Here is a 26,955-nt window from a genome sequence, read left to right as displayed (position 1 = left end):
ACATCAAAAGCAGATGCACATAGATTTAAGTGAAAATGGTGAAAAACACCTTTATGACATTAGTGACCATTATTTGCATATATGAAGTAGTACAGATAAAGGCTTGCCTTTCAAGCCTTCTGTGGGCATCCAATAACTTTAGTAAAAAACCAAAACTAATTGAGAAGCATAAGATAATTATATATATATATGTGTGTCATGATCAGATGGTTTACTAGGGTCCATCTTGATCACAAAAGGATAACAATGTAAAACATACACATTTGTTCAGAGCATAAAATATTGCACAAAAGCAATTTCTTTCGAGGAAAATAATTCCTGTGTTTGTGAACAGCAAAACTGCTTCTTACACATTAAAGAAATAATATATTTGCAGTTTCTAAACCAAAGAACATTCAGTAATACTGTCAAAACTGTCATCCATCAACTTCTTCCCAGCCTGTTTTATGGCAATGGTATGTCATTAGCAAGATTTGGCAAAGAGAGAAGGCAGATAGACAGTACTTGTATATATTTATCACAGGCCAGACCAATCCAATAGTTACTTAAACCAACTGCTGGATGGTTTCAGTTCCCTCAAACTTTCAGCCTTAAAGAAATATGGAAGTCTTCAGTGCTAGTCACAGTGATAATCACACAGTAGTAGAGTAAGATTCTGTTCTTCTCTGCTTGGAAACCATCTTGTCTGAATTCCCAGTCTGAAGGGCACTTTCCTCAGCATCACTGTCACTGCTGTCTACAAGAGTGTGATCCAAAGACATCTGACCAGTCCTCCTGGGAAGATGAAAGTTCACCCCACTCTCCTGTATGGAGTTAGTTAGAAAATCTTCATCAGAAGAATGAAATGATTCATCATCTCCGGTGAAATGGTTGACAATGTGAATCCCATCAAAAGTGGGTTGGTCTGAGAAGCTTCTCTGGCCTTTTAGACATTTGATCTGTTAGAAAAAGTGGAAGTTGACAGTTAATCACAGCTCAAGAGTCCAGCAATAAAAAACCCAAACAACAAAAACCAAACGAAAAAACCAAGTGTATTATCAAGAAATGCCTCATTGAACTCTTACTGGATAAAATGAAAGACCAGAAAGTAGCACCTTTGATGATCACTTCAAGTATTTCAGTTCTAAGGCTTAATAATCAAGGTACCTAGAATCAGTAATGAGAGATTCTGCTTTTACTGCATCTTTAATACCCCCACAAGGATGGCTTCTTTCTTCCAGAGCGGCCTATTTGTTTCAACAGCACTTTTGGTTTTAACATTTTACTTTATAGCTCCATTCTTTCTCATATTGCCTGATTTCTTACTTGAGAAAGCACCCCCTTCAATGAACAGGCTCCCAAGTAAATACTGCCAGCTTCTCAGAGTCACAGAAAAAAAATCCCCAAGAGGATGTTTAGTTCAGTCTACATTGTAACATTAAGTATTTTAATTATCTAATTCAGATCCTATGAGGTTTCACATCAAATAGTATGAGAGAAACATCTCTGTACAGCATAAAGAGATTGTAGTTGCAATTTTAAGAGAATGTCAAACAAGACAAATTTTTACCTGACCACAGACAGATAATATTTTAATTCAATGTGCTGCAGAGTGATAGACAATTTCAACCATGCATTCAAACTATTCAAAACTAAGACCCAAAGCACTAAAGTTTGGCAAGTCTCCTATTAATTTAATGAAAAATAACTGCAACTCATGGAAGACATTCTGGAGGTTGATTGTTTTTGTGGTGTTTTGGTTTGTTTGATCTAGAGTTTAATTTTTGTTAGCTTTTAGCAGAAGATACCTCAGGATCAGTTTGACAGTCGGATATTAAGCTAAAAAATCCTGAGGATGCAGATAAATATTAAAAATGGATTATAGAGCCTTCCTGATATCACTCTAAAAGCTTAAAAGATGAACCTAGTGCTAATTTGGAAGCGGCTTTTTACAGCAAGAGACCTGGAGAATAGAAGGAATAAAATACTGAAGCATTTCTTTACCAAAATCTGTTTGATGTTTCAGAAATCTGAGGCAATATTCACTTTGATAAGTAAGAAGTGCTTGTATGTCCTTGGTACTGACACCAATAGGAGATTTTTACCTGTCCGTTTGGGGAAGAAGGCATCTCTGTACTTACCATGAGCTTGTGCAGAAGATGAGAATAAAAAAGGAGTTGAAAAAAGATCACAAGAGTCACAATCATGCTAGAAGCCATGAAATTGCATGTTAGCACATAAAAACTCCAACTTTTGATGTTATAGTAAAAAATCCCTGTTAGGAATACGGGAACATGATGTAGATCTAAACCTTTGTGGTTACTGTGCATACTAACATTAGTTTTTTGCATTTTCTTCACATACACATAGGCTGCAGTTGTTTCATGAGGACTTCGTATAAAGACAAGAAAAACAGAGCTCCACACTTGTACAGCATAACTCATGATGCAAGCAAAAGCAGCTTATATCAAATATAAATATATCTGGAATAGATAATTTTTACTAGCTTATATATCTAGATGCAGAAAGCCTGGTAAAGAAATTCTTGTCTTATTTAGAAATATTATTCCTGAAAATATCCTGCAATATGATCAGATTAGCTACCACATGAATTTTCCAAAACAGCTATCAATTTTAGTCACTAGGAAAATAAAATACAGAAACCCAACAATTTCTCTCCACCCTTACCACAGGAAAAAAAAGAACTGCTGTACAAGTGACTACGAACTTCATATTAGAGAAAGAAATTATATGCTTTTAGGTCTGTACAGTTAAGCCATTGGTTCACCTGAAATTATAAAGCTGATACTCAATGTTAGTTGTTTGGAGCACTCAGCCAAGCCAATGACCTCAACTGTTTTTGTGAAGACTTAAACATGATACCTTTAGATGAAGTTATTTAGGTAACATGACAAAATCATGGTTTCACAGTTTAGGCAGCAACTGTTCCAAATGGGAGTCTGTGGAAAATGCTGGTGGTGAAGATAATCATGAATAGACACAGCCTTTGCCAGTTCCTAAAGGGAGGCTCAGAAAACACTGTGTTATCTTTGTGCATCCTTTTGTTAGAATAACAAATCTCTGACTTTCCAGAAACACTTTTGACCTGCAGCTTTACACTTGGCTGCCTTTTTTCTTAAGCACTCCTCGCACATAAGGGGAAACAGACCGCTGTGAAGAAACATAACACACTGCAGAGAACACACACTACACATTTATCAATGGTCACAGAGCTCCAGAATTTCTGTCTGCTCCAGAAATGGCCACCTCAGCCAGAACACTGTGCCATAGACCTTGCTTGTATTATGAGGATCAGCAGGCTGGAGAGCAGCACTGCTGAAGAGGACAAAGGGATCCTGACACAAGGAAGGCTAACTCAAACCCACACCCTCCCTGGGCAGCGAGGAACATAACAGCATGCTAGGCTGCACTGACAGGGGCAAGTGTACTGCCATAGCTGAAAATTGTTCATTTCTGAAGCAGCTTGATTATTTGGAATTTTTACTGCAACAGGAAGGCTTTGTATGGCTTCTCAGAGTATTTGAAACAATTTGCAGACAGCCTGCACTCCAATGCAATTAAGTACAAGCGGATAATGCAGCATAAAGCTCTACAATTGAAGTTTCCTAAAATTAAGGTTTGTACTCTCATATAATTTTACAGTCTAGCAAGTGAGGCTCTACACTTCTAAAAGAAAAAGCAGTATCTTTTTTCAAGGGAGGAACTTTACTGTACTATTGGCTCAGGGCAATGGTCCACCAGCTCAATATGGTGTCTCCAACAGTGACAGCAGGACGTTCACATTACCAAGCCTCCATTCACTTGCCAGAAGCTGTTGTAGCAAATAGGAGTGAAATCCCTTTCTAGCTGCTCTGGCATACATTTATAGATCAGCTGTCCCTGACTGATCATAAATTTGCTGTCCACCTCCCCATCTCCTGTGGCAGCAAATTCCAGAAATTCCTTTATTTGTTATAAATTAATCTACTTATTTTAGTAAGTGCCCCCAGACTCTAATAATGCAGGAACAAATGGTGAAAAGCAGTTCCGTGGTCATTATTCTGAAACTTTAATCATAGTACCTTCTTCAGTTTTCTCTCTAGAACAGATGACTCCCAATCCACTTTAGCTTCTCATAAACAGGTGTTAATCAAGACAACCATCATTCAGTTCCCTTTAACTTTCCTACAGACCTTCTTTAAATTCTCTACATCCATCCAGATGCCAAGTGGCAATACAACTCCCTTTATTTGGTTTTTAATATACTTCCTATTAATGCCCAATGTTGCCTTGTCTGGTTTGGCTGGTGCTGCATGCTAAGCCAGTGTCAGAGGACTCAATACCAACCGAAAACATCTTTCCTGATTTGTAACTACCAATTCTATGTTTGCCATTGTGTAGGTACGTCTTAGATTTTGCAATAGGTGAACAACCAGCTTATCCACACTGAAACTAATTTGTCAGCTTTTTAAGACAGACTTGAGATTCTTGTTGTCAGTGTCTTATTTGAACATGGGAAAAGAGCTTAAGGTAGGAACGAAAGCATTAGGCGAAGATCTTGCCATTCATCTAGCCAAGCATATTGAGACAATGGGGAATCCAGCTAAGAGCTTGGAAAGCAGGATGTGTGGATCCAACCCAAACGCTCCCCCCACAGCCTAGTTCTACTCTATACCTATCCCTGAAGGAACTACAGCCATGTTGAGCAAAGTGTGGACCTGCACCCCAGGGCCTCTTAGTTTCTCTTCTCTTTTATACAGTCGATATTGGTTAAAGGCTTTCAGTTTTGGGTCTGGCCTTCCTTCATGTGAAGGGAACTTGATCTCTGTCATTCCAACAAGTAACATTTAAAGGAACCTGTTTTTTACTGCTTCAGTTTGCAAGAATCTCAAATCTGATTTCGAAAGAAAAAAAAGAAAAACAACAACCAATAAAAAACCAGGTCTGGTAAACCCCATGTGTTTTGCTTTTAATTCTCAAATCCAGGTCATATTGTCTAGATGACTGCAACTTCAACCCAGTTAGTTTTTACTACAACACATTCACAAGGTCTTTAGGACATTTCAAAGGGTTAATAACGTTATGTGATCAAAATATATGTCATCATTATCCCTTCAAAAGCCAGCTGAATCAACAACAAAATTTTAATAACGTGCACATTTATATATCTTCTTGTCAGCATTTGAAAGACAAACTGTTATGTCTACTGGGCAACATATGAAAAAACTGTACATACTCTTAACAGGTAACAGTGTACTTCCACAAATACAGAAGAGCTGAAAAAAGGTTAACAATCAGATCCTTGAACCTTAAAATAAACTTTCTTACCTGATGCTGACTGCCTCATCAAGCCAGGCATGAAGGAGAAACAGTAAAGAGAAATTTAGAAGTTTTAAACAATTCAAAAGGTGTTCCATATTAAATCATAGAATCAAGTTTGAAGGGTGATAGTCAGTTGCAAGCAAGTTATATTTCTAAGTCCCTCTGGGTTTTTTGAGTAGGGAACATAGGTTAAGCTTTCAAATGGGACTTTGTGAAACAGTTTGACTTAAGCTCTGGGAGACATTTTTATGTTGTAACCTGTGAGGTTTTAAGCTAGGAGTTCAGTGGTGAAAAGTGGAACTAAAATGCTACTGTCTGCTCCTTTTAAAAGGTTTCAATCAGTAATTAATTCTTTAAATTTACTCAATTCCAAAGTAGTAAAGACAGGTTTTAACAAAGCTTGCCAATAAGTATTAAATCTAGTCACAGTAAGATAACCAAGAAATACACAAGTGAGATGGAAATGTGACCACTGCCTCGGGTGAATAAAAATGGTTTTGGCAGAAGGCAGTATATCAACTTAAATGTTTATTTAAAGAATAAAGGTCCTGAATTCTCAGTGCTTTTACTTGCAAGAAGAGGAATCTAAAAATCGGATTTCCCTCTTTATGTGTTCTAACCTTAGTAACATTTGAAAGTCTTCATAAGATTTCCTACTTAAAACCCAAGCATGATTCAAAAGAAAACTAGAATGCTGCTGAAAATAGGATCTAACCACATTTAGCTGAAGAAACAAATCATAAGGATTTACAAATACCTTTCCTCTAATTCAGAAAAATATTGTCAACTTGGCACCATGAAAAATAGTGATTTAGAAAATTACAAGTCAATTAAAAATCAGTTATGATCTATTAAATTATAATCACATTTAACATGAATAAAGGAAAATTAATTTGAATTCTTAAAAATTCCTGAGACTGTCCACAGCATCTAATGGGATCCCTTAGCCTACTTAACAGCTGACTGTTATTTAGTGATGACTCTCCTACTGTAACAAGATGACTCCAGTTTAAGGCACAGAGTAGTACACTATCACCTCATTTAAAAAACTCCCACTACCTTCTTTTGGAAAAATGCTTATCACAGCAAATCAAGTAAGTGAAGCATCTCCAACAGAATTAGTAGGAAATACATTGCCATTAATGACAAATATTCCATCCGGCAGGTATTACAATGCAGCAGCCATTCTTCCCCTGTACTCAGCATTGGTTAGGCTGCACTTCAAGTGCTGTTTTCAGACCTGGGCCCCTCAGTTTAGGAGGGATGTTGAGATGCTCACACACATCCAGAGAAGGGCAACAAGCCTGGTGAAAGTTCTAGAACACAAGTCCTGTGAGGAGCAGCTATGGGCACTGGGGTTGTTCAGCCTGGACAGGAGGAGGCTTAGCACTCTCTACAACTCCCTGAAAGGAGCTTATAGCAAGACAGGGGTCTTCTCCAGGCAACCAGCAACAGGACAAGAGGACAAAGTCTTAAGCTGTGCCAGGGGAAGTTCAGGCTGGCCATTAGGAAAAACACTTCACTCAGAAAGAGTGTGTGGGGATTGGAATGGGCTGCCCAGGGAGGTGGCAGAGGCACTGTCCCTGGAGGGGTGTAAGACTGGATGCAGCAGTTAGTACCACGGTCTAGTGGTGGTGTTATAGGTGTGATAAGGTGGTGTTAGGTCATAGACTGGACTCAATGATCTCAAAGGTCTTTTTCAACCTAGTTAATTCTGTGATTTTTGGAGTTTATGAACTGATTCAATCTAATATAGCTGCAGCATCATTTATCTACTTCTCATTTCTTCAAACACTTGCAGCAAAAAAAACTGAAAGTGGCAAGAGTAGCTCATCGGAAATCAGAGCAAGCAGTAAACTCCAGGCTGGATAATCCTACTGTGGGCCCAAGCCAGAACAGTGGTGAATGGCAATATTAAATACCTGAATAAACCTAGGCTCCTTTTTCTGGCTGTGCCAGCATAGCTGCTATTCTTAAGAGTTAAAAAACCCTCTGGGCCCTCTGGGCTGACTTTTTTTTTTCCTTTTTCCACCTATAGTAGGCTTAAAAGCAACAGTCATGAGGTACTACAGGATAGATTGAATCTGCCCCACTCATCATTAGCTCCTTGGAAACCAAGACTGTGTTTGTGATTAATTACTAAAGTCTCCTGTTTAAGGAAACTATTACCTTTGGGTTTGAAACTCATACTTTTAAAAGGATGACCAACATATTGCTGTACAACCTGAAATATTTATGTCAAATGAACTTTACTGACCATACCACTTAAGAGAGATAAGTGTGCTGTAAGTGAAAAGCAAAAGAGCAGCAGAGAATTTCCAAGACTGAGTAATTTCAGGCTTTAGGGGTTTTTTATCAGCATTTAAATATTTGGCTTCTGTTTTAAATTGCCAGCTTTCATAAGTCATAATCAGTCTAAGAGTAATACAAAATGTATTTAAAAACCCCTATAACTGTCAGGAAGCTTAAATAAATCTACAGAATAAAATCTACTGGAGCTCACCTCCAGTTGTCCACATGTTTATTTCATACTGCTCTGAATGTACTCTTAAATTTCTTGACTTAAGTCTTTTACAAAAAGTGGGTTTTTTCAACATGATCATTTTGAGAGTACTTGAGCTAAAATGAAATATGATGTTAAATTAAATGTATGTTGTAGATCAGTTCTACCATAGAGAAGTCTGCTGCAATGCAAACGTGACAAAGATTAAAACCAGCGACAAGTGTTCAGACCAGAAGGTTTCCAGTGAATCAGAACAGGAAACCAATAAAGCGATCAATGGGAGGTCATGACTTTTTGATCACTGCACTGTATGGTTAAGTATCTGGTTTTGATCTAGTGCAGTCTAATCCAGCTTAACTTTGAAGTTAGGTATCAAATATACAATTGAAATAGCAACAGTGCTGAGGAATGCCCAACTTAAATGCTGTTTTGAAAAGAAGTCAGTATTTAGTAAGTGTGTCAGGTTTTATTTCTTGAGGGAAGTTTTATAAGAGCTGACAGATTTGTTGTAGTGAGACTGTGTGCAATTCCAAAGGAAGGTCCAGGATGACAGGCCTAGGAATTTTCCTTCTACCTCCTAGCTAGTTATTTATAGAAAGTTCCCAGAAACTCTTTCTACAAGAAGCTGTAATGGAAGTGTTTGTTTGGTGGGAGGATACAGCAACAAAAATATTTTAAAACAGCAGTGCAATCACACCTCATGTACTGCAATTACTACATTCAAGAAAATCTCAATACTCCTTCTCCCTACCTTATGCATCTATAAATACAAATGTCACTGAAACCTCAAGTATTAACTAGAATGTACTGGCTGACAGAGACTGAAAATGCACCCATTACAGGCAACAGTTACAGGAAATGAGCATTTCACACTTTTACTCTGTCATTTTAAAGCAGGACTTAAACTCAGCATTTTTAAATGGACTAAGTAACATTTCTGCCCCTGATTGCAGAAGCTACTTTCATCTGTGCTGACTGGCACTCAAATTGATAAAAGAATTTTAGGAGGTGTTTCCACCACACTTCCACTGTTTGCCTGCTTATATTCAGATAAGCTTACAGAGACCTATAACAAACTAACATATAGTAATCCTCTCCAGAGCTTGTTTTCTCCCAGAGCTGGCACCTGTGTATGGGTGCTAATCCACAGTTTTTGCAAGGAACAACTACTCAGATAAACCAGTAGACCCTCAATTCCACCATTTTTTAATCCCTAAAATTTTATTTATAGGCAGAAAAACATGACAGACCCTGACATAGCTCTATCAGTAAAGCAGACAGGCCACACAGCTTCAAAAATCAAGAACATTCTAATGCCATGATAGAGAAATAATTTTACCTCTAATCGGTTTACTTGCTTTGGCAATCCATACAAAGTTTAAAGGACACAGTGTAATTAATTATAGCTAGCTGTATTTCTCTCTAATGCTGCAATCAAGAAATATTACACTGCTCAGCAAGACAGATCTGGAGCTGTGATGTGTAGGATACAGTCAGCACAAAACAGGGAGAAAATGTTTATAAAAACAGCAATCACCAATCTTAATTTATTTTAGCACTGAATTCAATCTGTCACTAGTGGCAGTGAAACAGTTAAGATTCATACCAAAAACCATTGCCCTCATTCAAGTAAACAAAGTCACACCTGTTCCATTTAAGGAAAACTACACCACTGTCCAGGTTATATTGATCACATTTAGAGGTTTTCTTCCCTCTCACAAGGGATGGAAAATATTTTGTTGATGGTGTTACCAGGGGGGAAGGGAGAGGAATCAACTCTTTCTGACAAAGATGACGATTCATGGAATGAAGTACCATCATTATGGAATCAATACTGTCATTTAGGGCAAGTGTAACATGCCTGTGTTAATTACATTGTGACCACTCAAAGTTAATTGAATTTAAAAAATGATGGTTATAAAATATACAGGGATTCAATTGTGTATTCCATCTGCCTGTTGATTGCTTGTTTAGTGAGATAGTTTCTAAAGGTAGCTGCTTTATTAAGGGCAATTAAATTGGAGAAAGCTACTGAATAATTAAATCTCCCAATCAGTTCAGTCTTTCAGTAATAATCTGGGTATTTTCAAGCCAGTATAACATCTCTAACCCTTATAAGGACAAGCTGAGTTAAAGGAATAAAGCAATTCACTTTTCTAAAGTATAGAGTATATATATAACTATCCTGTGTAGACAAAGCTGCTACATTAGATTGGGTGTTTGCAAACCACATGACCTCACAAACGCTATCTTATCACATCACAGGTTCCTCAGACTGACCACAACCACTTAAATCAGACTCTGCCAGCACTGACATTCTGTAACTTTGACACATACTAGTAAAGCAACTACATTTTTTAGCTGTCCTTGCAAGAGCTTTATTTGTGGGGAGGGAAAAATCTGATCATCTCTTGTCCAACTGTTCTTGCAAGATATGGTAAAAGAAAAGCACATGATTTATTGTGCTATAAACTTCCACCACAAGCTGAAATGCTTACTTTGTAAATCTGAGGGCTAACATATTTCCTTTCAGAGACAACATTTCTTATCAAGTAAGAAAACATTTATAAAGAGTCACATATTTTGAAAGCGCTTGTCTAGTAAAAAAATCTATTCGAAGACATTAATGTGACTCCAGTCTGGACTGAGAAACAAGTGCTTTACAAGAGTTAATACAGGACTTTCAACCAACATTGCTGAGAACTATGAAGGGAAAACAATTGACTGAAGTAAAAATTGACTGGAATTAATCCCACAAATCTTAGCTGGTTTTATCAAAGTGAGCAAGCAAAATTACAGTTTCCAAGAGACAAATGTAGTTGTGTTTGCACTACATGAAAAATGAATAGTACACTTCTTCCAGAAGAAATGGAGGGGGGAGAAAGAACTTGGCAAGAGCTTGAGTAAAAGAACACTATATCTAATTGCATATATTACAGAAAGAGGATGAGACCTTTTGGGCCTTGCTGGTTTTGCCTTAGTTCTGATAAAAGAAATGTTACTTATTTCTCTTCCTCAGGTACTCAAATGGTGATAAATCTGATCTTCTCTCATCCTCATTTGCGCACATGATCTGATCTGCTGCTGTCCGTCACTCTCTAAGTATGTCCTCAGAGAACTTGAAACAATTTCTGGTAGGTTGAACTTCAACTACAATTCATTTTCCCCAGTCACTCATCTCCATTATGCAAAGCTATGTTACTTACTCCAAGTTATTTGCTCTGCTTCTGAATGTAGTCTAGTGATGCATCAGATAAGAAAACATTTGATTTGGTAAGCATTAAATTTGACTCAACGGAAGCCTAATAATAAAATTACCAGAGGAAAGGAATATTGCTTCTACTGGCATCCCATCATCAAGCCAGATGCAATTATTACGAGAGACAGGAGCTAGGAATCTGCTAGAAGTGGCCAGCCCATCCTGTGCTACTCCAATGGGCCACAAGCAGTTTCATCATTTTGTTCTCAGCTATGGCCAATGCAGAAATCCTCATTTTACTGTTTGCACAGACTTACCCTCACCTCTTCAGGGGACAACCTGGATTCATCAGTGCTGGGGCCCAGAACCACTAACTGATTTAAGATTATTAGCTAACAATAAAAAATACAAGGAGGAAATGCTTTAAAACACATTTTACCTACCATATAAGTTTATGGTATTAAAGACTAAAGCAACTGTTGATGTGGTATAATATTTCATTCTGTGTACTATAGTGCATTGAATTTTATTTAGGTATTAATAGTGTTGTCCATATAGGTGAATTTTTTTTAATCCTTCGCACTGATGGGCTACAAGTTCAGTTTCTCATCTCCATTTTAGTTTCAGCAGTGAAAGCCTAGAAACCTAATGCAACTTGTAAGATATATCCTTATTTCAGCCATATAACCAATTACTTTGTTGGTCACAATTTATACATTATTTATCCTCAAAGTCATTACTTAAAGTGTCTTGAATTTTATTTACACAAGCAAAATCTTTTAAAAGCATAGTATTTAATCTCCAACTTTTATATCTCTTTTCATTAAGCCAATCTTAAAATGTTAGCTCACCAGGAGCACGATCAGACCAAGAGATAACACCTATATCAGAATCTTACTGACTGCATTAGGTCCTTAAGACATAATATCAGATCCATTCCTAGATAAACTACACCTATGTGGAAATGGAAGATTAGTAAACTAATGCTCACTACTTCTTCAAATAGCCATCAAGTTGTCAGATACTGAAATGGGAATTTCACTTAAAGGGACTATTATAAAATCTTCTAAATGCCTAAAAATTATTCTGACAGAATAGTAACGCTCCAGTTATTCGTCATGTTGTTCTTTTCCATCAGCTGTGCTGAGACACTGTTAACTTATCCATGCTGGACAAGTTGCATTTTCTAAATGTTGGACCAGTGTATCACACTAACACCAGAATTTTGGTTTTCATTCAAATACCAAACACCTGCATAAGATTTGCACATCATCCTTGCTTCTTCTCAAAATATTGCAACTAATTATTTGTCAAGAGGATATCTCACTAGAAAGAAACAGCTAGAAGAAAATGCTGTATTCTCCCTCTGGCATTGGCCAATAGCAGAGCCCAAAGAACAAGACAAAACATGTAGTGGTACTTTCCCAATATTCTTCCTAAACTCCAGCAATCATCTCTAGATTAATGGTGGGTGGAATAGTCCATGCAGATGCACAGATGTCATAGTAAAACTGAAAAATGGGCTAACATCCATATTCCTACTTTCTGAGGAAAAAAATGTCTTAAGTAAAGGAAGCACTGTATGTTCTGTATGTTGCTGTTGCCTTCATAAAACTGTCCTGTAACAGACAGCCAATACACATCCACAATCCCAAACTCTAGAGGCTGCTTGCTTTTGTACAAGCAACATGTTAGGCAGAATTCAGCTTTTAATATGACAGCTGTCATAAGATTAAACCAAATCTACTTTTGAAATACTATAGTACATAAAGACAAAAACCTGAGATTTTACAGCAAAACACATTATAGGATTCCAAGAGGGACAAAAATCACCTGACAGCGTGACAAAGGCAAACTTTGTCAAATTTCAAGCGAAACAACTTAAGCTTAAGCACTTCAGTCCTAAATCACAAAGTCTGAAAGACTGGAAACCACTTGCTTTTGTCTCCAAAGGTGTCTTGTGGTCTGCCAGTGTAGTTTGTGGGTAAGCACATCAATTCTAATCTTTTGTACCACCCCTGTAATCTAGGTAACACATACAAGCCTTGCAACATCCAACAGGAAGCAGAAGCAGCTGCTGGGTAATATATATAAGTGACTGCACATACAGAAAGGTAGTGCATGAAATGCAGAACTTCAGCAGTTTATAAATCATTTAATTCCATTCAGTTTGAATTAAAAGGAAAAGGTGGGAAACTACCTCCTCCTTGTTTCTCCAGAATATGATTTGTGTTTAAAAGAGTAACAGCTTTTTCAATAATAATAGTTTTTCTTAAGCATTCAAATTTACTTAATGGAAACTTGTAACAGGCCAAACTTCCAATGTATTTATTTCCACATAGTTTAACAGCTTTACTTCAGTACTAACTACTTAGTGATCTATTCTCTTGAACAGTAAAAATGTTTCACAGAAGTTGCTTTCACACAACATTTCTGTATCTAATCAAAGGCAACTTCTGTGAAACGTTAGCATTCCTGGGGCAGCCTGAAAGTATCTAAGCACAGGACAACCTTAAAGGGTCTGTGTGCTCAGGCCATTTATGTTACATCAGTTAAAGCACAAGAACTGGGAGGTCAAGTGACAGAACAGACTGATCACTACACCTTATTTCTCCTGTAGCAAACATAGGGCAGCCAAGCTTCTGTACTTACTGACAAGAGTAACAAAAGCTGCAGCCTGCAGGAGCTGCACATTGAGAAAGTTAAAATACCACTAAGCTAGAAGTCAAGAATGCTGCAGAGATAGCTTTAAGAATGGGAGGGAAAAGAAACAAGAAAGCAAATGCTAGGTGGAAAGCCTTCAGTTAATGAAAAGGACAAATGGCAACTGAACCCGAGATTCTGAGAAGGCAGAGTGTCTAAGGCTAGGACATATTGAAAGCTCTCAAAGAAATTTACATCATGATGTCACGTTTGTGATGATCCTTGATCATTTCAGGTTTTCACAATAGTTTCAACCTTCAACAATAAAGTCATAAGTCACAACCACCTAACAACTTTGTGCCAAATAAATCACAAACTTAGCCAGTAAGGAGGAAAGGAAGTACAGCACTCAACATACATGACTGATCACAGGATTAGCTACTGGCTAACTAGAAATACTTCAGTCTGAGTGTCCTTTCAGTATGCATCAGCTGTTCTTTGAATACTGATAGGTTGTGTAAAAGATTACAGGATAGCTGTCAGTAGCTTTCTAGGGAATGAGTAAAAAACCAGATATGCTTACTAATTCAAAATGCAAGTAAATAATAATTGATCTACATGTACTTGATTTCTGAGTGGAGTTATGGTTGCACTGAGGAATTTAAGAATTAATGCACTATTTTACATAACATTACAAATTATACTTAATATTTATATTCTAACTCATAATTGGTTGTTCAAATCAGTGCAAAGAAAGAGGTGCATGTAAACAGATTTAAGACAATGTGCATAGAACCACAGAATTGTAAAGGTTGGAAAAAGCCTCTGCAGAGTCCAACCATTAACCTAAGACTGCAGTGCTGATCAGTAAAGCAGAAGTTTACAGAAATCTAGAGCCTAGTAGAGCAGAAGTTGACAACTTCTAGTTATAATGTTCTCAAAGCTCCAAATTTTGTCTGTTCTCCTGAAGTGTTCATACTTACTTTGAAGTAGTTAATATTCAACTCAGATTACCATGCTACAGAAATCCTCTGGTTTGGTAAAAAAGGAATCCGGCAGGCAGCTTGTTAGAACAAGCCAAAAATCCAATAATTCCATTTATAGTAATTTTACAGTGTTTGAATGGTAAGAAAAAAGGCATCTTTTTCTATTTAATTACTTTGTACATTTAATACCAGTGTGGCTCATTGGTTAAGGTTTGGGTGCCATAATACCAATTTCCAGTATGCGTAGTTTTATTCAGAAACAGGAACACAACTTGAATTTACTGCAAATAAGTATTTTTATAATGTTATTTGAAGACGACTGCAGCATTACTATTCCTAGGTGAGTAGTAAAAGCAGCTGAAATTTATCCTTTTAGCTGCAAGCTGCATTATTCTTCACAAGCATGTAAATTTTTGAGCTCAGGAAAGGTGACCAAACTTATTTTGATTTTTCAGAAGTTTTGTTCATACTTACAAAAACTTCCAACCAATTGCACTTTGTAATCTGAATCCATTGATTAATCATTTGATACAACATGCAGAGTTCCAACACATAGCTGATTTAGGTTATCACACTGGAATGAGTAAGAGAAATATCTGAATACAAAGGGCCAAACTTTTCTCACCCTGAAAGCTGAGAGATAGTACAGCAGCAGCTTGTTGCACCTGTACCATAGCAAACTCCCACTCCCAACCCACCTTTTAGTGAAGAATTCACCTTTAGACACTGCTCAGTAATAGTGACACTCTGCTGTCCTTATTGGTGTTCCTCGCTGATATTCCAGATTTCCCTGTGCCTGGCTACTAGCCTGGCTTGCAAACACTGATGGAACAGGAGAACTTTCACAAGAATTCTGCAATTAGGATGGACCATGTTGTTGCCAAAACTTGGTATCATTGCCATCTGATGGATGATATCACAGAACAGAATTAAAGTATTTAGCTCCTCCAGGCTCCACTGTCACAGAAACATTTACATTCATACTGCTGGCCAAAGGCACGAAATAGTGTTTATCCAAAGGCCAGAATATGGACTTAGTCAGCAGTTACTTGTATTCAATAAAGAATTTGGTCATTATTTTGTTCCATCTTTCAGATGGAGAACCTGCAACTTTTTTGGTGTAAAAATCTGTAAAAATGCAGTGCTGTAGAGGGAAAAAATTAAATATGCAGAATCAACATTGATGGCCATGCCACGACATTTCACCTTGTTTCACATATACCCGTCCCACCCCTACCTTAAATTATAAGTTTTGCTTTAATTAACATTTGCATTTATGTGCAGTTTAAAGTTCCACAATTACAATGTATTAGAAGGTAACCATAGAGTCCCCAAGAGCTCTGTTCCTTTTCCAGTGCCTTTTAAAAGGTAACCAGTTGGAGATTGTGGTCAGCATGTCACACACACCATCACCCTATCTTCAGGAAGATGCATTTGCAAACGTGTAACGTTTCTTTTAGCTTTTGCAGAAGTAGAATCAGAAAGCAGCTAGCCAAAAAACAAAGAGCATGGCCATTAATGGATGTATGCATGAGGACACTTCAGTGCAGATTTAAGGAAGTTGTTTATTTAACTAGTATTGAATGAATTATACTTCTAAAATTTAGCAGTTGAGAGCAAACATTTTTGCCTCTTCCTGTTGCCATTTTCTTCAGATTTTGTTTTTTGAGGAAACATTGCTTTCCCTCTTAAGATTTGATTTAAAAACTAGACAAATAAATAGGTAACAGTAAAGGGGAAAGGGAAAAATAAATCATTAGTAAACAAAGACTTCCAGGCCTGAATATAGTCTGTGTAAAAAGCATGCAGAATGCTGCCAAAGTAGCACACATCTATTACATACAGAGTTTCATGAAATCATAGAATGACTAGTCAGAAAATAACTGTAAAATCATCAAGTCAAACCATTTCTTCTTACTGTTCCTATATCTCCTGGAAGGACTTCCTTCCTATAGCGTTTCTCTAGCTTGGAAATTAAAAATTTAGCCACCACAAAGCACATATCGGGGAATAGGAGTGCTCTTCTACATGAAATTACTCAAACTCTGCTATTGTTGAAATTCATGTTCTTCACAGCATTTCCTTTCTGCCAAATTGAAATGCTGATAAAGATTTGACTAGAATGAACTGAACCAGGAAATCAGTGGTATTACTCAGAATTATCATTATTCTGTCAGCTTATGAACACCTTCTCTCATCTTCTTTCCAACCAGTTCACGTTAACTTATACACATTTACAGATGTACAACATTGCCTGCCTTCATGACAATTCAGTTGCTCAGCCAGGCACGAAACAGATGATTGTATAGAGAAAATTATGCAACATCTTTCCAAGAATAATTCTACTTTCCCCCCAAAGCAGTGTTTCTTACCTTTTAAACCTACAGTGAGCAGAGGAAAAAGTCAGTACAGTGCCTTATTTCGGTCATAATGCAAAAATACACTAAATATCTAGCTTTCTGGGAATTCTTCAAGCAAGCAACAAAGAAAACTAATTAGAGTGCTTTAATGGAGAAAGCCAGGTTATTGATTTTTAAATCTGTTTTTAAGTGAGCTTAATGATTAGTAAAGGTGCTGGACTGATGACCCTAGAGACTATCCTACATCTATAGCATAGTGATCTATAGCAGAGACAACATTCCAAGATCCTCAAGAGTGTTATAAGTCTCAAGGGATTGATCCTAAAAGCTTGGATCTACTCAGATTGTTATGAAAACACTATCTACACTTAAAGAAAGGATGTGTTTATTTAATAAAAGCAAAACAGCAACAAACAATTAGGTCGAATTGCTTTTCAATCCTGTGGTTTTAAGCAACATTCTCAGAGCTGTGTATGAAAAGGCTAGAAAGAGATTCTATGCAAAGATGAGCAGGCATTTTGCACACGATGGAGTATTGGGTAAAGACATTTCTTCACAATGCAGCATGAACTGAAATGAGCCAGTGAGCACAGGAGTTACATAAGCCATTTCGGTTTCAAGATCTTCTGATCTTTTTAACTAACAGAAAGTTACTACAACTATTAGAGCAAGGAAGTTTGAAGACAGACATTTCATAGATTGAAGGTTTTGGCAGTTTAAAAGTTAAAAATCTGTTAACTGATGTTAAGCAAGCACCCTTTTTTTTTTTTTTTTAAGCAATCTCAGTATACTACCACATAAAATTCATCCTTGCAACAGCAAGAACCAGAAAATTTACACATGAATTCTTCTACTTGCACAAGTGAGGTTTAGCTTCTAACTATAGTGGCCTTAACAGCTGTAACAAATAGAGACATCAAGGGGCTTATTTTCATATATGCAGTTCCAAATGGAGTAAATGCAACATGAATATGATCAATTCATGAAATTAAAGAAAAAGTCAAGATGGAATATAAATGCCAATCTCATTTAATGTCAAATCACAAAACTAATCACTGTTTTGTTCTCTTACATTCCAAGATAAAGGCAAGATTCTTGTGTAAGAGTTTTATTGCATTAATTTAAAATAATGTACTTCAACAAAAACAGGTACTGAAGATGTAATAACTATTAAATAAGCAAAACCTGCCACAGGTGAAAGGACAAAAGTTACCAGAGATCAGAGACTGTAGTATAATATCACTCACCTCATGATGCAGCTCAGCTATCTGATCTTTCAGCTCTCTGATGTACTGGTTAGAATCAGATTTATTAAGCTGCCCTTGAATTTTTCCTTCTTCTTTCTGTTTTGGTTAAAAAAAGGAATCATATTCAAATTATTCAAAGATCTACTATATTAAAAATCTTATTTTAACTGTCTGCATATTTCTGTCACGAACAGAAGCTATTCCCAGACACCACTGAGCACTTTCATTTAGTTGAAGTTCCAGCAGCTATCTGACAGTGGCTCAGACCAAGCTGACTCTCTCAACAGTACAATGCAGGATTCTATGGAGGAGCAGGAAGAATTAACAGCTTCACAGGTGGAATCCACATCCTTTGCACAAGAGATTGCATTTTAGTAAACCACTCCTACAGAACACTCTCAATACATGGAACATAGCATATTTTATTTTCACTAAAGTTTATCCTTTAGCAACAACACATTTTCTTTTGTCTCCAATTAACAAAACAATTCTTTCCTTGCTTTGTAGGACATGCACTAGGAAACACTATATAAGACAAGTTTCTTTTGTCCTGTAAGAAGAGCTGTAACATCCAAAATATTGTGGTATTTGTCATGTAGGAGTTCCAGACAGTATAAATTAATGTCCCCTCATACCAATGCTTCAAGAGGCATACAGAAAAGCTGGCAAGTAAAAAACAAAGCAAACAGAAACAATAGATTAAGATGAATATGATGTTTCCCTCATTTGTCAATCAAATGCAGCTCCTACATTTCAGGATGCTTGAAAAGGCTTGCACTGAATGCCTGCAGCACTGGTTTCCATCTTGTCCCTAAAGGGAATCCTAATGTGACTGAACCAAACCTGGCAGATCTGAGATAAATGATCACCCTGATGAGGAATACACTCCATATTTTCTACTTGCTACTAATAAAATGCAGAACAACTCTGTTCTTGCCTTTTTCTAGCTAAATAATTTTTGAAGCAGCCACCAGCTCTAGAGAATGCAAGCATCTTGGTTTTATAAAACCCTTTACCTTGACTGTAAATCACATATGAGCAATATATTACAGAAATACAAATATAATGGGAATATCTTGTTTTTCTACCTATAGCTCATTTTGCTGAAGTTTTAATTACACTTGAAGAAAGCAAACAGTTTACTTCAACAGCCAAATTGAAAGTCATTAGCAAAGAGAGGTTAAATACCTTTTAGAATGAAGTGTTAACTGTTCATCAAAGGATAAGACAAAAAGCTTTAATGGAGAGGTTCCTTTAAAACATCCTTCTGAAATATAAACCCCAGGACAAAACTATGAGAAGAGATAACATGCTACCTTCCAAACCCTTTTGCTGGATGAAGAGAACAATCTAGAACACTGTCAGTATTGGCAATATCGAAGCCATATCACTTTTCAGGCTTTGTTTTCCTTGCAGTGGGGTATGCATCACAAAATTACTCAAAAAATAATTTTATCATAATCACTATTAACTCCCAAAATCTGTAACAAGAACAAGATGTTTCAATGCCTATTTCCACACTGAACCTAATTTCCAATGTAACCTATGGCCACATTCACACACGTACAGAAAGGTAGCATTAATGTTAACAATAGTTCCTGTCCTAAATTGATCAAAAAAACCCAAAAGCAGTCTAACCCCCTCATCTCTCTCTACAAGAATGACTACTGGCCTAAGAAACAAAAGCAACATAACCTGCAGACTAAAAATACATCAGCATATGAAAAAATCTTCCTTGCTCTCAGACACTAAGATTCCACACAATGAGCACGACCTGATCTCTTAAGGTAGCAGGAATATATGGGGGAAATTTAAGTCCTTTCCCTCTGTTTGAAACCTTGACTTTCCCATTTAAGCCTCTTACACTATGGACTCTACTACGTCACTACGCACTCTGCAATCAAAATGCAACAGTAAAGCAAAGCTTTAGCAGAAGCAGAAGAGAGATGCCATAGCCCTTCTAAAACAGAAGTGTAACAAACAGCTGAGCTTAGGTAGAAGCTGGGTGCACAAGGGGCTGTGAAACAGGCACTGCCAAGGTCAGACTGTATAAACTAACAGCAGAAGCAGGAACATTCAGCAGGTTGGGTTTGGCACACAAACAGCTGAAAGCTGTTTGCATATAGCATATGGGAATTCCACACTTCCATTACATTGAAGTGGTGTTATGGTTACTTTTTATTCTAGGAATAACACTGTAAAGTCAATGCAGATATTACAGAGAAATTGTGTGTATTTGCTCATGGAAGAACTGACCGTAGCTACAGTCAGAGCTGAATGGAAGGCATAAGCCTGGCTTGTAAGGGGGCCATTATTACTGAAAGGCAAGTAAGTTTCAGTTTTCCTTTCAGAACTACAGATTTTGTAGAGCTAGCAATTCACAAACCAAAAAAAAATAACCCTGCATCTTCGACAAACATACTTTTAGAAAGGTCATGCTGTAACTTCCTCTTGCAACATCCAAAATGCAAGTAATCAGAAGCTGATCCTTTTAACTTGCTGATAAAAAATCATCTTCCTAATTAAATAATCCCATGTTCTATGGGCTACCAGTCTGTCTACAGTGGATAAATTGGAAGGATGACATAGGAAAAAAATTACTACAAGATATCTGAGTCTTCTTTACATCTGCTGCTCATCCCTGACCAACAGAAAAGTATAGTCTACTATGCTGATCATGCCATTGTCTTTTAAAGATTCTTATGCAAGTGTGGCAGCAAACTACTGGAAAACATGCAGGAGTCAGACAGCACAGCATTAAAATATATTTTAATTTTTATCCAAATAATCTAATTTAGAGAATAAATAATAAGTAGACAGCTGAAAGCTTACCTTTGTCTAATGAACAAAAAAGTCCTTCAAAATTTATCTGTCATATTATCATTTTTAAGTTACCCAATATTCTTTAATACTGTGAAATGAGACTGATATTTCTCATCAATACATACATTTTTATACAAGTACAAAGTATTACCATGATCTTCCAAATTGTTTCACCTTCCATTGACATTTCATGTTAGAACATCATCTGAACTTAATGCAAATAATTCCCACCTTATGATGAGCATTCATTAATCAAAGGCAAATTTGAATGTGAGGAACTTAAATTTGGTAGTAATATTCTTTAACAGTCGTTTTTCATTAGGGGAGTTTGACACCACCACCCCTCAGCTTCCTTGTCTCTGAACTAAGTTGAGCCCAAAATCCTTAGCCACTCCTCACAGGACTTTGTTTTCAGCCCTTTCACCAGCTTTATTTCCCTCTGGACACATTCAAGGACCTTCACATCCTTCTGAAATAGCGGAGCCAAGGACTGCACACAGTAGTCAAGGTGAAGCCATACTACCAGTTCCTATACAGCTGCACTGACATAAAAATTAAATTGCTTTCATGCAGCTTAATTTCATTTAATGCTTCCTATTGTGGCATTTACTTTAGTAGGAACAGGACATTTAACTCTGCATTGCTTGTATACTGTGCTTGAATAGTTTTGGACTACTGTGCTTGAGCAGCTCTGAGGAAAGCACTCAAATCAACAGTAAGGGTTCAAAACTGAATGTTAAGACTCCACTTACAATTTAGAAGTCTTTAAGGTCTGAATGTCACACCTTTTAAAAGAGAACAGCATAAGTAATTAGTAATCTCCATGTTAAATTGTTTAAATCTAGAGTTATTCACATAGGATGTGGGTTGCTTGCTCGGTTTTTTGGTGGTTGAGGGTGAGGGGGAGCACTCTTATAACAAATCTGTGATATTTGGAGAAGTCACAACACAAGAACTAGCTGGTTGCTAGGCAAATCATAGTAATTTTAAATGTAAAATTTAATATACAGAGAAAAAAATCAGAGAACGTATAAATAAGCAAAGTGTGGGTATTATCAGAATTGCAAAATAATGAAAGCTAGTCAATTCTAGAATGTAGGAATTTGTTTAAAACCTCCTGCAGTCACATGTGAATGAATCTCTACACCCACATCCCTGGCGTACTGCGTCTGCATACCGGCACCGCTGCAGTGCCCACCTCCTCTTGCCTGAAGGATTTTTAGACCAGCAATGCCAACTGGTGTTACACTGTCATTAAAGATGCATCATCTTGATTTCACTGCTTTTGAAGACTTTTAACTGCTCCTTTTTAGTCTTTTCTGACAGACCAGCTCCAACAGCAGCACCAGGGTTAGAAATCTTTCCCAGGGTAACAAACACCTCGTGGCAGCCATCACCCTCCACACGGTGCTTGCAGCAGGGTACTCAGGCAATCCACAGTCCAACCCCCTGCCCCAGAGGCTGTGTATATAGTGGGAGTAGCACGGGCAGCCAAGCAGGAAATGAGCTCTATAGATCAAAAAAACCCGCTGCTAAAACAGAACTCAGGCCCCTTCACGGTTTTGGAAGCTCTCACCTCTCTCATCCTGCTGTGAAGCAGTAGAGTGACTGTACTTGTGTGCATATCAAGAGCTACACTGAGAGCTCCTGAGAAGAAAAACCTAAACTCCAAAAATTTTCTCCTTAAAATGAGAAAAAATTCTGTCTACAAAAAACTATCAGCTGAGAATCATGGTTTTCATATCACACTCAAATGCTCTTTTGTCTGGCTTTCTAAGAAAAAAGCATCTTGCCAAGAAGCAACAGCTAGTCTCAAAAAGCCACCTGATGCTACTGAGAACTCCTGAACATATGGAGACCTTTCAAATTCATTTAGCATCAGGCCAGGATGTATAGCTGGCAACACAAGAGTGCAGGGACAGACTGCTTAAAAAAATGCAGATTTAAAATACCTGAAACCATTACTGTATAACGGCCTCCCAAAATCAAGTTTGGTACTCATAATAAAAAAGGGTTTATACAACAAATAAATAAATCACCAGAAAGCACCTGAAAAAACACTGGAGGCCTTAAGCTGGCTTTTGCTGCTTGATCAAAGTTTAAGACACAGAGATTGGTGTAATCAAATTCCAGTTGCAGGTGTTTCATCCCAACAGGAGTACAACTTTGCTAAAACACTCAATTTTCACATTGAATAGGAAAGGAAATATACATCAATAAGAAAATAAGCTACTTTAAATAATAAGAAAACATCTAGGGTTGTTTTCATTTTAATAACTGTGAACTTAAAATCACAGAAAAAATATTTACCTAGGCAGTCAACTCCAGGCACACTAGACAACTGTTTGTTCCTCAGTAACATCTTTACTAAAAATGACTCAAAGATAGGATATTTCCCTAACAGCCTTAATTTGATCTTTTCTGACTTAGAAATATTTACTTGGTAACAACTTGCCTCAGCCTCTTTTCAGGAGAGGCTTTAAAATTCTTACTTTGTGGCAAAAGACACTGCATTAAAAATGTAAATTAAGTATATTCAGAAGGGTAGATGTGGTAACTAGTGTCCTTTCAGTGACTTTACAGTGACTCATTCTAGACTTTCAGAAAACACATCACTAACATCACACACCACTATTGATAAGAGTAAAAAAAGGGTTTCCTGTAATTTGAAAAGATGGAAACAATTTCTTTACTGAACAGTCAGTACTTGGAAAAGTTATTAAACAGAGGTCACAGAAAGGCTTCATTCTAAAGAAATAGTGCTAAAAGTTAAGCTGTGGAGAGATTACTAGCACAATCATGGATTTCCTTTACAGTTGTTCTCAAAGCTGCTTTGACCAGGTTAGAGATAGGGTAAATGTGACACAATTCTCTGAATCTGCCAGGAAACACAGCAGCAAGAAGTGATGTTATTGTCTGTCCAGATCAACCTCACCAAAAGAAGAATTAATTCTTATGGATAGTTTTTGCATAAGATTACTCAGATGTAAAACTAGCTTTTCATATTACAAGTATGCTCTATGCTGCCCAACACAACCCAGGCATGGATAACTTAAGAGGATACTACAGTCACCAGCCTGCATAGAAATGGAGGGGAAGGAATTAAGCTGCCAAGCAGAGGCGACAGCTGTCCCACTCTGCTTCCTCAACCTGTCTACACTTCCACTGGCCTACTGCTCCTCACCCTAGGCAGCTGAGTGACTGAAGCTTGTAACTGATTTAACCTTGCCTGAATTTTTCTATTCTTCTTTCAATTACTGTCAGGAAAAACTTAAAAAACCAAAAAAACATCAGTGGACCAGCAGGGCTGCCCATATGCAACCAGAAAGAACTTTGTATGCTCATTTCAGAGACCTTGGAGCCCTTTCCTAAGGAGGCTACAAGAGAGCTGCAGAGGGAATTTTGACAAGGGCATATAGTCACAGGACAACAGGGAATGGCTTTAAACTGAAAGTGGGTAGATTGAGATTGGATATTAGGAAGAAATTGTTTAGTGTGAAGATGGTAAAGCAGCCTGGTCTAGGGAAAGCTGTCCTGCCCATGGCAGGGAGGTTGAAAAAAGATCTTCAAGATTCCTTGCAATCCAAGCCATTCTGTGATTCTATGTTTACCTCCCAAACATAAGCTGAACTGGCAAGTGAGAGAAAAATAAAGACTTGCTAGAGAAGTAAACAAATAAACAAATGCTGACAAAGTAAACCTTTGTTTCTACATAACAGGGTTATAACATCAGGGTTTTTCTTTGTCACTTCTGGACCTTAGGTATGTGCAACATAAGTTAAACTTCAGTTATGCTTCAATTCCATGCTACTTTTGCACAGAAAGTCTAAAGAAAGACCTAGAATATCCATCATGTATTGGACAACTCATTGCATTTCAATATACTTACACAAAAGTTTAAAAGCTCAGCATCATGAACTGAATGCTCAAACAAGACAAGGTGACATTTAGAATATATTAAGAAATAACTTCTTAACGACATAAACTGACAACTTGTTGCAGAATTACATCTGTTATTGAATCATAGTTCACTCTCCATCCCTGTCATTATTACTAACTAAAACTAAGAGTGACCCAGAAACTGTGATTTAAATCTAGCATGTGTGTGTGTGATGTCAGATCAGTTCTTATGTGGGAGTAGTGATACTCTGCATTACAAATTTAACATCACCGTCTTGCACCTACACCTACGTAAACTTTTAAAAGAAAACCTTGCAATTTAGGTTAAGTGTTGCTATGGCCCATGTGGACCTGGCAATGAATCCCTTGAACTTCTTAGAAAAGCACCACCCCCCTCAAAAAAAAAAAGAGAAGGTTATGTGGTAGGTTAACTTCCTCCCTTCATTTTTATCAGCTTTGAAACAGCTTGACAAGCAGACCTATTTGTGATGCACTGTGAATCTGTACTTTAATCCTGGTGCCTATTCTCCAAGACTGGCTAAATGTATTTCTAGTACTAAATATTGCATTTCAAGTCATTAAGGCAAGTTCTGATTAAAAGGGCCTCTGCTCCCCACATCAGGTGACAGCAATTACAGCTGTCACCTGATTACAAGCTGAACAGAAGAGAGTGGGAGGCAGCTCTTTCTCCAGTGATGAAGAAGTTATCTAGACTTTCAATCTCCTTTAAAATTCACTTTTGTTTAAACCCTGTTATCAATTGCATGTTTTATGGCTGACAAGCTTTGGGAATTCAGGATTTCCAACTCCATTATTACATTTCTTTTGGTGCAGGTGTTTCAAAGGCTTTTGAGCATGAGTACCCAAAAAGGAAGTTCTGATCATAAGTTTCGTATTTGCTGGCAAAACACACTGGCGAAAAATATCTGCTTAGATTTTTTAAAAAACCTAGACATCTACCACAGTACAATAAAAGCAGTTCAGGTAATGTCTATAGTGTCAAAAATAAATAAACATTAGCAGAACTTAATTCTGCTAAATTATTTGTTTTAAATACTATAAAGTTCACACCCAAAATCTGTATTTCACAATTGAAGAAATTATTTTTCCTGCAAGTGTAAGTTTGAGATCAGATGCTCACCAAAAACCTAACAGCGCAAACTCATCAAATGAACATGAATCTCAGCCACAAAATGACTTCATACTCCACACTGTAGACAAAGAAAGCCCAGCCACTCTCACTTTTGTGAAGAAAATCAAGAATTTTACTGAGACCCACCTGAAGAAATTATTAGCAGGTGATAATCTGAGAATACCATAAAGACTGGGACTTGAAATATACTTTGGAAGGAAATAAAAAAACCTATAATAATAAAAACATAACTAAAGATTGCATTGTGCAAAGTAGTACTTGTGAAAAGGAAGGAGAGATGATGTGGATAACCAACTGAACCTGAGAGCGTGCAATATGATGACAAAACGGGAACAGTGTGGTCCTTTGGCTGTATTAGCTGGAGTCATAAAAAAGATTACATTCCTGCAGTTCTTTCTGTCTCATGACAAGGTACAAAAATCCACATGCAACTTAGGGATCCCTAAGCTGAGCAGAAATATGGAATAGGAATAGGAGAGAGCAATAAAATGATGGAGCATGGACGGTTTGGTCAGTTAAACAACAGAAAACCAAGTCAGATGTATTTACATTAAAAAATGAACACAATTTGAATTGCATGCCAGCTATCCAAAAATTCCCAACTGATCATGAGGGGATTCACCATTTGATAAGATACTGACTACATTTTGAGAGATGTGAATCTATCAAATAATGGAAGCAGCATGGCATTTGAAGTCTCTGCTAAAGTAAAAATAATGTAAAATGAGTACTCACTGCTCACTTACTAAATCACGTTGTTTGAAGTAACCTTTAAACTTCCTCTCTCTTTTTTTGAAATGTCAATTTGAGCAGAAGATTGACCTTAACTCAGCTACTCTC

The 26,955-nt window shown here is 37.1% G+C and overlaps 1 protein-coding gene across 5 annotated transcripts in view; it reads right to left on the bottom strand.

Moving 5' to 3' along the window:
* Positions 1–555: 555 nt before the first annotated feature.
* EVI5 (ecotropic viral integration site 5) overlaps positions 556–26,955 on the bottom strand; it is a 69,983-nt gene continuing 43,583 nt past the window's right edge. For 4 of the 5 annotated variants that reach the window (XM_054285772.1, XM_054285775.1, XM_054285771.1 and 1 more), the window contains 2 exons: positions 18,240–18,335; positions 556–938 (listed from right to left, as the gene is read on the bottom strand). In XM_054285772.1, the coding sequence (XP_054141747.1) occupies positions 633–938; positions 18,240–18,335 (402 nt within the window). In that variant the 3' untranslated portion in view covers positions 556–632. Of the gene's footprint in view, positions 939–5,160; positions 5,318–18,239; positions 18,336–26,955 lie in introns of those variants that run through there. The other variant, XM_054285774.1, reaches the window with a different exon arrangement.

The sequence above is a fragment of the Melozone crissalis genome, unplaced genomic scaffold, assembly GCF_028551555.1.
Source record: "Melozone crissalis strain CALT ecotype California unplaced genomic scaffold, PUWL_Pcris_2 ptg000045l_1, whole genome shotgun sequence".
NCBI lineage: Eukaryota > Metazoa > Chordata > Aves > Passeriformes > Passerellidae > Melozone > Melozone crissalis.
The sequence above is the reverse complement of the archived record's forward strand: the minus strand, read 5'-3'. Positions and strand labels throughout refer to the sequence as shown.